At 36.9% G+C, this 12,874-nt stretch overlaps 2 protein-coding genes across 2 annotated transcripts; one reads left to right on the top strand and one right to left on the bottom strand.

Annotated features, from left to right (window-relative positions):
• Positions 1–123: 123 nt before the first annotated feature.
• Positions 124–1,800, bottom strand: LOC121981744. The gene is made up of 3 exons (XM_042534445.1): positions 1,234–1,800; positions 815–1,135; positions 124–736 (listed from the first exon to the last, which is right to left on the bottom strand). The coding sequence occupies exons 1-3, from the start codon at positions 1,543–1,545 to the stop codon at positions 224–226; spliced, it is 1,146 nt and encodes a 381-aa protein (XP_042390379.1). The 5' UTR covers positions 1,546–1,800; the 3' UTR covers positions 124–223.
• A 1,128-nt stretch (positions 1,801–2,928) lies between these two features.
• Positions 2,929–11,635, top strand: LOC121981740 (truncated transcription factor CAULIFLOWER A-like). The gene is made up of 8 exons (XM_042534440.1): positions 2,929–3,183; positions 9,832–9,910; positions 10,329–10,393; positions 10,468–10,567; positions 10,665–10,706; positions 11,039–11,080; positions 11,152–11,255; positions 11,339–11,635. Exons 1-8 carry the CDS (start codon positions 2,999–3,001, stop codon positions 11,451–11,453), a joined length of 732 nt encoding a protein of 243 aa, XP_042390374.1. The 5' UTR covers positions 2,929–2,998; the 3' UTR covers positions 11,454–11,635.
• The last annotated feature ends 1,239 nt before the right edge of the window (positions 11,636–12,874 follow it).

The raw sequence follows: 12,874 nt of genomic DNA, 5'->3' as shown, positions 1-12,874 counted from the left end.
CCTGATGGCTGATCTGTAGGATTATACCTGGATACCTTGATTGAAAAAAAAAACAGAGAGAATCGTCAGAATTTACTTTCCTATTTCTTCTATCTATCTTCTTCCTCCCACATGAATTGTGAATGAAAAATAAAATCACAGCCTGATCGTTGTATCAATTGATTAATTATATTTACAAGAACGCGATCAAGGGAGACAAAGATTTGAAGAATCGAGGCATGATTCACTGCTGCCATCCGTCTTGGTCCTTCTTCATGTCGGCCGGCGGGAGGAAGCAGTCCATGGACAAGCCCAAGAGGTTGAAATCCACCTCCTCGATGGTCCACGTCTCCTCCATCCTCCGCTTGTGTTTGGCCGTGCCCTCGCCGTACCGGGACAGGGTGACGGTGGTGTGGCCTGCGTGCGCGACGCTGACGCTGACGCCGTCGACCAGGCGGTAGTCGTCGAGGGCGGACTCCATGGTGGTCTCCCAGAAGATGGTCTGGCCGCAGCCGCCGGCACCCTTCATGCTGAGGAGGTAGGTGTCGTCGAGCTGGACGAGGAGGCCGGTGCGCTGGCTGAAGTAGCCCCATATCGTGTGGTGCACCATGTCGAAGTTGGCGGCGCTCCGGGCTTTCAGCGTCTCCCGATCCGCCTCCAGTTTCAGCATGAAGCATTCCTCGCCGTTGATCGTCTTCTCGCCGGTGCACACCGCGTCGTTCGAGAAGAGGTTCGCCGTCGACCTCGGATCCAATCCCTGTTTCGTTATCATCAAAATCCAATTGCTCAATCACATTCAATTGGAGCCAACTGGCAGAAATCACGGCGTCGACACCTGCAGAGATCGGCGCAACGGGCGCGGGGGGCCTCTGAGGGCATGGGATTGCATGGAGGCGGACTGCCTCCAGGTGAGCTTTCCGTCGCTGCCGGCGCTCATCTTACAGCCGGCCATGATGAGCTCGAAGTACCACACGTCGGGGCTCCTCTGCCACAGCACGTACCCTCCGACCTCGTTGGGGCCGTCGCTCCCCTGGAACTCCGACGCGCTCATCCTCACCTTCCCCACCGCGTACATGGTGCTTATCGACGTCAGCGCCGCCTGACCTCCCGTCGCCGCGATGTACTGGTGGATGATGTACTTCGCCGACGACTCTTGCTTTTTTTTTTTCAAAAAAAAAAAATCAATAAACAATTAATTAGCAACACGCGCAATCAATATATATTTATATTTTCTGTATTTAGTTAATTTCATACGAGGGAGGAGTTATCACGAAGGAGGATAGAACGGCCGCCGAAGGCATGATCGGAGGGGACGGGGCAGGGTACGAGAGGCAAGCCGACGACGTTGAGGAGGAGCTGCAGCTCGGATTTGCGGCGGGAGACTTGCTGTTGCTGGTGCTGATCGTCGGCGGCGGCGTTGTCGAAAGCCTGCGCGTTGAGCCAAGTCCTCATCTCGCCGCCGGCGTTGACGTCGTCGGCGAACATTTCCTCCGGGATGGGCACCTCCAGCACCGTCTCCAGGCCATCTTCCCGGTCCAATTTTCGGCACAATCTTCTCATCACCATCCAACACGATAACGAAGTCAGTCAGTATATATATAGATTCAAAAATTTATCAACCAATCAATATTGTAAATCGAGACGTCGAAACCGGTAATCGCAAAAGCTTTTGTCCGTAATTATTGGAGGTTAAAAACAGAGAGGAGATAGAGTCATAGAGAGCGTGGGAAGGCACATGCATAGACGACGTTACGTTCCTTCCCTTGGAAGAAAGGAAGAACGAGAGAGAGAAGGAGGTAGATGACAACGCCAATGTTGTTGGAGACTTCCCCTTAGATGTAGAAATCTCATGGACGACGTTGCATTCTTTGGCCTACTATTGCGGCCAAGAATTGGGTCACTTCTCATCGTCGTCATCATTATACATATATCATCTTCTCTCTCCATTTTTAAAATATATATGTAGGGCCAAAAGGCTACAACGAGTTCCAAAGCTCTGCACTCTACAGTCTACTCTTTATATCACTACTATAGCCAAAACCATAGCAAAGGTGTTTCATAATCGTTGCCACACCACCCTCCATTGATCGAGCCGTGCCACACGTATCGATCGCTCATTAATTCCTGACGAACTTTGACTCGATAATACATCGGCTGTCCTTGTGTCGGTAGCCTTGAAGGTGGAGTGAATATATGGTATTCTGCTAGCTCCCTACAGGAAGATGCTTAATTATAGCAGCGAACGGTGGGGAACCATTTCTTTTATATCTCTGGTTCATTGACGTACTACTGTTCCATGGCAGTGTCCTACCTGGTACCTACCTGCCATCTTCCACTCGTTAATTAAACTACTAGAAACCTAAACAACTTGTTTATCTATAATTTAATTTGCTTGGCCCAACGTAAGCATTATCATTAAGTACCTATATTTTATTTTTTTAAATAAAAACAGTGCTAAACTCTAATCTGATGTGACCTTCATTTACACTATTGTGGACGGGACTTGTCACAAGAGCTCGCCTTCATTTACAGTAGTGATGGCGACACGTTTGTTATTTTTTCTCTTTCCTTCGGCTTCTGGTCTTCTACTGGAAGAGGGTCCACAGTTAGCAGAAAAGAGTAACAATGGAAATAAAAATTTTTAACTGCCGTTGAGGTATATATTTGTCTAAAGCGAATAAGGATCGTCTGGAACTGGAAATTTGATTTATTTATTTTTTCTTAAAAAAGAAAAACTTAATCATTAGGTCGCCGATGGGTCAGAAAGTGGCCCGGTTTCGATCCGTACGATGATGCGCAGGAGAGGATGTGTAGCTACGCGCATCGCACACCTAGGCTCTGCTCTTTAATTATAACGTTTTGGCCAATCAGTACTCGACAGCGTGGTTGCCCCAATTCCGCCCTGGTTTTCTATAAGACCGCCTCTGGCCCTCTCTCTGTTTCGCTCTCTCTCTCTCTCTCTCTCTCTCTCTCTCTTGTCCAACGATTGTCGTCGGCTGCGGCGGAGGGGACAGGAGAGATGGGGCGGGGGAGGGTGCAGCTGAAGCGGATCGAGAACAAGATAAATCGGCAGGTGACCTTCTCCAAACGCAGATCTGGCTTGCTCAAGAAGGCGCACGAGATTTCCGTCCTCTGCGACGCCGAAGTCGCTCTTGTCATCTTCTCCGCCAAGGGCAAGCTCTATGAGTACTCCACCGACGCCAGGTGCGCTCGCTCTTCTTTTCGGCCTCTATTCGATAGCTTACTCCGTCGTCCTATACTTAGATCTGAATTCTTCTCGAAACTGTGGTTGTCTTCGATCTATCTAAGGCTATGTTCGTTCTCCCGTCTCTTTCTCAAGGTCAGATTCTTAATCTATCTTCCTTTGTTTTGTATTTCATCTACCTCTTGCATTCGGTTTATCTTCGTCGATTAAGTTTTAGATATTTGTAGTACAAGTCCGACACTCCCAACCTAGGCTCAAATATGCGAATTTCCTACACGAATACATTAATTCTTTGTCTAAAAATACACGCTTTATTTAAGAATGCATTAATTAAAGAACGGAGTCTTGTCAGGTTCGTGTTTGATACACGAAGAAGTAAAAATTACTACATTCGGGTACTACATATATTTCTCGAAGTCCTCTCATGGATTCCATCCATTCCTTCTGAGAATAATGGTTGCCCGAGCTACTCCCTAGGTTTGGTTTCTCTTTAGTTTTCCTGTCTCTTTATGGCAATAGTTTAATATGTACATGCTGTTATTTTGGTCAGTCTTTAACTTATAATAAGATTGGACCTTTCCTAACTATTCATATTTTGCATTTTTTTTTTGTAGTGCTTTCTTCCACTTCCAACTAAAATAGATAACATTTGCATTTTAGATATGAGTAATCATACAAACTAGTAATTAGCCACCGTGAAAGATAAAGGTTCTGACGAGAAGCTAATTGATCTATAGATGTCTTCTAGTATTATTATGTATTTTGGCAGGTGGAATGTTTGTTTATCGTATGAGAATTATTGATTAGGATTGGTTTGTGAAAATTTACTATATTTAGTTTTATTTTCCAGCAAATAAAATTTTAAAATTAAAAAGAAAAAAAAATACGGTTCGTTAAGCAAGAAAACACGTATCTTATGTACGTGTACCTCTTCACTCCTACGTACTAAGCCAATGTTTCCACATGCATCTTAAGTATAGAACTTGTTAAAGTAAGATTTTTTGTCTACAGAGATGATCTATGTCCAAAAATACCCGAAGACCTAGGTAGAGAATGAACTCAGAAATCAACATCCAGAGTGAAAATAATTTAATAGAACACGATTCTGAGGAAAATTAATACATGCAATATTATTTGTATGATATGGAATAGAAGGTCGTCAAAGAAAATTAGAAAAAACACGTCCTGGATATACAGATACATTTAGCTGCCAGGTGTCGAACAAATTAAGCGATAATCATTCCATCAGTTTGGACGAGAGTCTTGAAATACATATAATTTACTTCTCTATTCGATGCGGCAAAGAAATGGAAGGAAAATAATATCAAAGAATTCATTTTACTTAATTAAAATAATGAAAGAAATAGATGGTTGCTATTCTTAAATTTGTAGCATAAAATGCTCATAAAATTAAGTCTCCTTTTCCTTATCTGTACTATTTCTCAGGACATTATAAATAGTGAAATAACTGCCTATATATAAAAAAACAAAAGGAAAATACAACCTTAAGGTTCATCTTCCAAAGGTCTATTTTACTAGCTTGTATCCCAACCTCCTTAGATATGTGGAGATAAATTATAACTTTTTGAAAAAAGTAATTGAATTTAATTTGCAAGCATCTATTCTTGAAGCACTACATTTCCTTAAAAGCAGTACACGTTGAAATACACAATCATTGAAGCACTTTACATCATCCTCCCAAGTGGAATTTGTTGATAAGTTAATATTTTCTATGGTAAAAAGTTTAATCATTATTATTGAAAGTAGAATGAGTTGTATATGTGATGGAAGCTCAAAATTGTAGGCAGTCTCTCTACTTCAAAATTGGACCAGGGCCATCCTTTTTTTCCTTATACTTTATAGTAGGTCTGTTGAGTACTTCTCCTTACCTCTAGAAAGGACCAAATCACATTGTTTTTAGCCTTTCTGAAGCAAAATTCTGAAGTAGGTTTCTATTATTTGATTGATCATCTCAATTTGTTCAACACAAACTCTAATGTAAAGCAAGACACTAGGGATAAAATAAGACGTTTTGGAAAACCAATTTACAGGAACAAAAATAACATTTAGTGTTTGGTAGGCCAGCATTGAAAACCATGCTAACATCATTCTAAGAAACATTAGGGATAGACGATAGTGGAAGCATTATAATTCTGACTTTGGCCTTGTAAGTTTGTAGACATGATGATATCTCTTAATAAATTTGGCAATATCTAGGCCAAAAATATCTCTTTTTGACTGAAAAATTGGTATTCCTCCTAAATGTGCACCAATACCTCCACCATGAAATTCGTTGACGATATAATTCCTAAATGTGCACAAAGCTCGGATCATGTTGGACTTGTAGGCAGGTCAATTAGCTTAGAGAGCTTGAATGCTATGAAGGAATAGAGGCCTATCGAGAAGGACTAGAAGAGCATCATTGGCATGAAGACATATAATATGACAGTACAAAGAAATATTATTTTGGGCTTTTGGATAGAGTTTTTCGTCTTAAGAGGGTACTCAACTAGAAAACATGTGTTTTGGGTCAAAGTTGAAAACTTGAAGTCGATCAAATTCAATCGTTTGAAGGTTTTGGGTCAAAGTAAGTCGATCAAATTCAATCGTTTGAAGGTTTACTTAGTCGATTGGATAGTCAAGTTGACTCATTTGACAGATATAGATTGCTCGCAAGCATAGTCAATATATTCTAACTTAAGTCGATTAAACTACAATTGGATTAACTAAATTTGCTTAAATTGACTATTTTTTGTATTTGATTAAGTTGAGTCGATTAGAATGGTTGTAAGTCGACTCAAGACATTTTTTCAATAGATAAAGATCGTAGGCATAGAATTTAATTGAGTTTGACTAGGATGATTTGAGTACACCAAGGTCATGTTAATATAGAAAGGTCATGAGGCTATTTATAAGTAAAACAACAATAAAACTAAAACAAAATAAACGAAACAATCTTGAATATAGAATAAAAAATAATTATTCTTTATGAATTTACAACACTACTTTAGTGAATAAATAATTTATTATATTTTATTTTTTATATCAAATATAGGAATAGTTATTTTATATGAAAGAATAGAATAGTTGTTTCTATCAACCAAACACACCATCAATCTTCAGTATCTCAGCGCATAAGGTGCATGTAGATTAGGTTTTCATTGTTAATTTTACTCCCTGGATCTCGGATTGATAGAATGAAAGATCAATTAGTGGTAAAGGTATATTGACTACTCGGTCATTTATTATCTGGTGACAAATTATTCTTTGTATATTTTGTTGTTGCCCATATTGTTGATCCAACAATCTAGGTCAGATAAGTCAGCTTGTCGATAAGTCGATGGCTTGAAAACTTATCGATAAGTCGATGGCTCGAACAGATGGAGCTCGGAATGACAATGTGGATCAAATCTCTTAATATTCTCAACGTACCCTTTTCAATATCATTATCACCGACTTAGTTTTGTTAGTTACCTACTTTTAATATTGTCATATTGTTGAATTGTCCTTTTCAGATATCAATACAACCCTTTGGATAAACTTTTCTTTTCGGATAATAATTTTAAGGTCGGGGCAAAGGGAGCGGACGATCTTTCCTTGAGATGATATTATTTTACCTAGGTATTTATGATTTATTAGTCATTGTCTCCTAAGATATAATGATCTACAATTCAAAATAATAATACTTTAAATTTTGAGTCTCAACAAATTTTCAAAACCTTAAAGAGAGAAGAAAAAACTCGTATTGCTTGTTATGAATGATTGTTTTTTTGGTTGAGAAGAAGGGAGTATCTGTAGTTTAAAGGGTATTCCAGTAAATCATTAATTGATTTAATTAATTAAATCAATGCAAAATTAATCTGATTAAGTACTTAATTAATTAAGTACGTAATTGATAACTAATTAAGTACTTAATTGATAACTAATTTTTTCTGCCGCCGATATATTCCAATTAATCTTAATTACTGCATTATCAATTAATCTTAAAATTAATTAATCAATCAATTAATTCTCAATGATTAATTGATTTTGCAGCAGAATTAATTCTGACCAAATTACTGATTTCTGGTCACGTTCCCCCTGAATTAATTAATATTATTCACGTATATTTCAATATCCATAAACCTAACTCATAAATATATATGCGAGCTATATAATACTTTCGTTCTATCATAACACGGACCAACTCTTTATTATTCAAATCATCTTAGATATTAACTTATATAGTCTATTCATTCACGACATATATAGCCGTCTATATCTACATTCAATTTATTAGTTACGGAAGTAATTTTCCCTTATTTCAACAACTGTTTTCATTTAGTTTATTTATATATCATTTCAGCATCTATCTTTATATTTGTTCATGTAGTTTATTCTTTGTTTACATTTGGTGCATATCTTTATTGCTTTACTCCACTGCTAACATGAGGAGTGCATTTGGTGGCATTCTCCACTGTGAAACTGATAAGGATTGGCATGCAGAAATTTTCCAGGATTTGTTATTCGGAGAATAATATCTATCATGTGCAAATTATAAAAAAGGTTAAGATTTAAATTTCTTCAACAATAAGATTTAAAATTTAATTTCAAATATATTTTAAAAACATTTTATAAAAAATCTCTTGTGGCACAGGTGAGAATTTGACTAGGCTATTTACAGATCACGGCACATGTATATCCCGCATAATACTTGTCCGTATATAGTTAACCAAATTAACCCACACCCGGTACACTCACATTCACATGTCCCCTTGACTAAAAGCCAAGTCTTTTTGTTTAAAAATAAAATAAAAATCTCAGCGAAAAACCAACATATAGCTAGTCTGTAAGATATAATACACACTTGAATCTAGATACGGAGCTAGGGCCCCGATAGAAGAGGTGTAAGAGTATAAAAATGGAGGATGAATGAGCGTCGAATGAGGAGTAACACACATCTTTCACTCTCAATACGAAATTCTTGACTTCGTCCCTAAACCTAACTAAAATCCCAAGAAGGTTCCGGTTTATTTTTTTGGATTGTATAATGATCATCTTGGTTCCCCCAATTACAATGGATAAAAGAAAGAGGGATAGTGGTCTCTTTCTTTCATTCAGTTTTTTATTCGGCTAAATCCATCTACATAACAACGGAACATATATATTAAAAGTACGAGGGACCCATGCATTTTGTCGTCCATCCATTATGTGCTTTGGTAAACATGATCTTAAAGTGTATTAGAGATTCTTGAAAGGAACTCGAATATTTAATAGTTTTGTTGCTCAGTTAGCAGTGCACTCGTGCTCAGGTTTGTAGGGATTACATTTTTTTAATAAAATAAAATTTCCAAAACTTAGAAAATTTGGAGAAATATTTCAAAAAATAAAATAAAATGTTCAAATATTTTATATTTTTGAGCTGGGCTCATACAAGTCATGCTCAGTCGATCTGTGAGCCGAACCACTCTCACCTAACTTGACCTGCAGAGATTAGGCTTGATCTAGTATGGTCTTTTATTTGTAGTAGTCTTGATGCTAATTATCTTGATTTAATATTCCATTGATGTAATCCATATTTTCTTTTTCATTCTACTCAAAGGTTTTTATGGGTAATTGTCCTAAAAAACTCATTATTACTTTGCTAAGGTTCCTATTTCATGAATGGTCTATCTTTTCTTTTCTAAAATACCTTTAACCTTCTAAAAATATATTTAATTTTTTTTATAAAAAAAATATTTAAAATATATATATATAAAAAGCTAATACATCTTCTAGTCATTTAGAAATCCTATTGACTAAGTTTTAATCAAAACCTAATTAAGAATTATATAATATGATTTTTAATAATATATTCAGTTGTACGAAACTGACGATCAAAAGTGTTCCTAATCAGCTTGTTCAGTAGGGCATTGCCTTGACATCGAGCAAGGATGTAGGCTGCTTATTCCTAATATGGGGCATTCTCTTTGTTATTCTCGTATGGAGTAATCTTATCAATTTTCAACGAGCGCATACTCTCAGCGAAAAATTGCTCCCACCCCCTGGTTACTTGGCGATTGACTATAAGTAGACCCTGTATTTTATCTCCCTTCAAATAATTTGGGGACGAGATATTTGGAGTGAGTGTAATTACCTTTTGTTACAATTGTATGGATTAATCTTAGTGTAATGTGCCCCCATTGCTGCTAAGTGATGATATGTATTTGAACAATTTATTTTATTATGACAGTGTTTTTGCATTCTTCATGTGATTGAATCGAGTGAAAGTTACTAGTTCATCATTTGGCTCCATATAATCTACTTTTGCCATGTACCGTGAGCTTTGGAATTAGATTTGTTTTTCATCAAACATGATTATCATCATTTAAATTGAGAAGAGAATTAAGTTGCAATCATAGTAGAGCCAACTATATATTTTGGATAGTGCAGGGTGATAAACAAATCATCCGGATGAACATTTGTGTAAGAAGTTAAGATAACTAAGTTTTTTTTTTTTTTTCATATTTCAATAGTTTTTACTACTTAGTGTGTTAGTACATAACAGTGCTGAATTAAAAGAGTAACAATTGTATCCTTGATAGCACAATCCCCATTCATGCACATCGTTTTTTTAGAAATTGGTAGCAATCATTAGCAGAAATTTAATGAGAAACACTTTTTCGCAGAATGGAAATGATTCTTGAGCGTTACGAGCATTACACGTACGCAGAAAAGGAACTCAAACCACCAGACCTTGAATCTCCGGTTAGTAGACTAGGTGCAGCTATGTACATGTATTCCTATAACTTTCGCCTTTTTATTCTCATTTTCCTACATTTTAGGATTTGGAATGTAAGTTAGATTACGTAATTACCTGGCTCACTCGCAACGGACATTTTCAGGATTTCACATATTCATAGCTCCTTTTAGACTATTTAGGCTTCAAGCTAACAAAACAATACAAACATTCAATTAAGCTTTCACTAATCAGTCAAGTACTACTAATTTCTTGAATGCGAATGCTTCGTAGCCTTGTCTCTTCTGTGAGCATTTATTTTATGCCCATAAACTAGTGTGTTTTAATGGAACTATTGTACATTTTCATTTTACAAATGAGAAGTTTCAACCTTCAACCAACAAGCATTCTGTGTTCAGTTAAAAATATGTTATAGGCATTGTGCAGGCAAATTGGTGTCAAGAATATGGCAAACTTAAGGCTAAGATTGAAATTTTAACTAAAAGTCAAAGGTAATCTAATTGAACCGCTTAAAGAAGAATTGCTTACCAGTTGACATACTTATTGAATAAGCACAACTTCACAGGCAGCTAATGGGAGAACAACTAGAATCCTTGAATCTGAAAGAAGTCCAACAATTAGAGCATCAGCTCGAAATTTCTCTGAAACATATCAGATCAAGAAAGGTAATGTCATTACTATATTCCAATAACTAACAGTCATTCCAATACAAAATACTAAATAAAATTTGCCCGACGCCTTATTAGCTGATGCTATTTGCAGAACCAAGTAATGTCCGAGTCCATTGCGGTGCTTCAACGGAAGGTAATATGTTTTAAGAGATAGATTATGCTAATCTGATATTAAATTTCCTAAATGCTTTACACCCTTTTAATGTTCTAAACGATTATGATCTGTGGGCCCTATGAATGAGGACTACTTGGAATTATTCTTGTGAAAGGTCCTGATAGTTAATCATTAAGCCATGGGTACAGGTATGAGAAGTATTATGCTTTGGGGGTTATCTTCATGATATAAATGCCCACTTATTTTGATTCTAAATTAAAAGCATGCTCTCGGGCGTTCCACTTGCAACAAATTGCATATTTTAGATTCATGACTTCATTTATTTATTTTCTTTCCCGTTTAATGTGTAGGAGAAAGCACTTCGTGAGCAGCACAAACAATTAGAGAAGGAGGTAACACACTGTTGACGGTCACCCAAAGTAAATTCGGATAATCACTGAAACATTCTTGTGATGTGAACCAGCTGAAGGAGAAGCAGAAGGTGAAGGTTGTAACCCAACAAGCCCAAGCAAGCTACGCGTCATCGGTCCCCACGATGGTGGAGCTTCAACCGATCCTAAACATTGGGTACGCAAAACACAAGCTTACGCTTTCCTCCTTTTTTACAAAGATATGATGATTTTCTCAGGAGTAAACATTTAATGATCCAGGTGTTACCAAGGAACGGGAGGTGGCCATGGCGCCAGCGATGACGCTGAGGAAACTCAGGTTAGGATCAGTGGTAGCTTCTTGCCTCCGTGGATGCTCAGCCATTTGAACAGCTAATGGTGAATTGGGACCTCTCTGTTTTCACTCACTATCCCTGCAAATATGGTAGTATCTATCTATTTGATGGCTAAGCCACCACCATGGCAGCTCGCGTGTGTGCGTTTGTACAAGTAAATTTGATATAGATTATGCATGATGTAACTGTACTCGGTCAGATGCGCTCCCTAAGTCATTATTTAGCCTCGACTGCGTCTGTGGATGTGTTGAAGAATAATGCTGCGAGTATTCTATATTTTTGTGTAGTTAGTGGATTGGTGGAGCGTGCCAGGAAACTTTAGTTGTCGGTTAAATTAGGAAACAGACCAAGAGACTGACCAAGAGACTGGCCGTGGCATAGTCGAAATTGTGCTCACTAGCTTTCGGTGGAAAGCAAATTCTATGAGGTGCTATATAGTATATTATATTATATTTTTATTGGCATTCTCCCTGAAAATCTATTGCATAAACCCTGCGAATTGAACAAACATAAATATTATTTTAAAATTCTTAAAAAATATTTTATTGTTTGTGAGTAATTACATGATGTAAATTTCACATGACTAAAATATAAATATGAATATAAAACAAATGAGTTAATGAATACATTAACTAAAAAAGAAATGATGAGGAATGAGTACATCCTACTATCCTTTTACTTCCTAAAAGTTTTATATATCACCAATAAGGGTATGACATTTCTGATATAACAATTAAGATCAAATCATCATACACATCATCCGAAATTCACTCCATAATAAACCTCTCATATATACATATTTGAATTTATCTCATCCGCTCGGGACGATTTAATGACTAACACATGAAGTATTATCATCATAAAATCTGAGATTTGAATCTCGACAAAATCGAAATAAATACCTTCCTTATATGTTAGTCACTATTCCAAAAGTTAATAACTATCCATGATTAACCTCTTCCGTGTTAACCCTAAAACGGATTGACTAAGACGCTAAGGACGAACGTATTCATCTTTTATCATTATACTAGAATTTATCTCTTTCCATATCCATAAAACTAACACTAGAGAGGTGCTGAGATAACGAAATCAGATCTTCTATCTCAAGATTTTCATATCCTCATGTCTCCTCGTCGATCGGATGATCATGACATCCTTGTGATGTACATTATATTTTTAAAATGTGATCTAATCCTTCCAATCGATGAAAGGACATGAGGACATAAAAATCTTGAAACAAAAGATTTAATCTCTCCAATAAAGATATAAAGTACTTCCCAAAATAAATCATCCATCAGAAATATAAAGGTTACCTCAAATGGAATAATGGGTCGATCCCCATCTATTTTTTCTTTGAAAAATTATTGCCTTTGAAAAAAAAACAAAATTTTGGTAAAAAAAAATAGCAACTTATTGATTTTCATACTTAATACAACATGACATCAAATCAAACAGGCCAGGC

Source organism: Zingiber officinale, chromosome 5A, assembly GCF_018446385.1.
Source record: "Zingiber officinale cultivar Zhangliang chromosome 5A, Zo_v1.1, whole genome shotgun sequence".
In the NCBI taxonomy this organism is placed as follows: domain Eukaryota; kingdom Viridiplantae; phylum Streptophyta; class Magnoliopsida; order Zingiberales; family Zingiberaceae; genus Zingiber; species Zingiber officinale.
The sequence above is the reverse complement of the archived record's forward strand: the minus strand, read 5'-3'. Positions and strand labels throughout refer to the sequence as shown.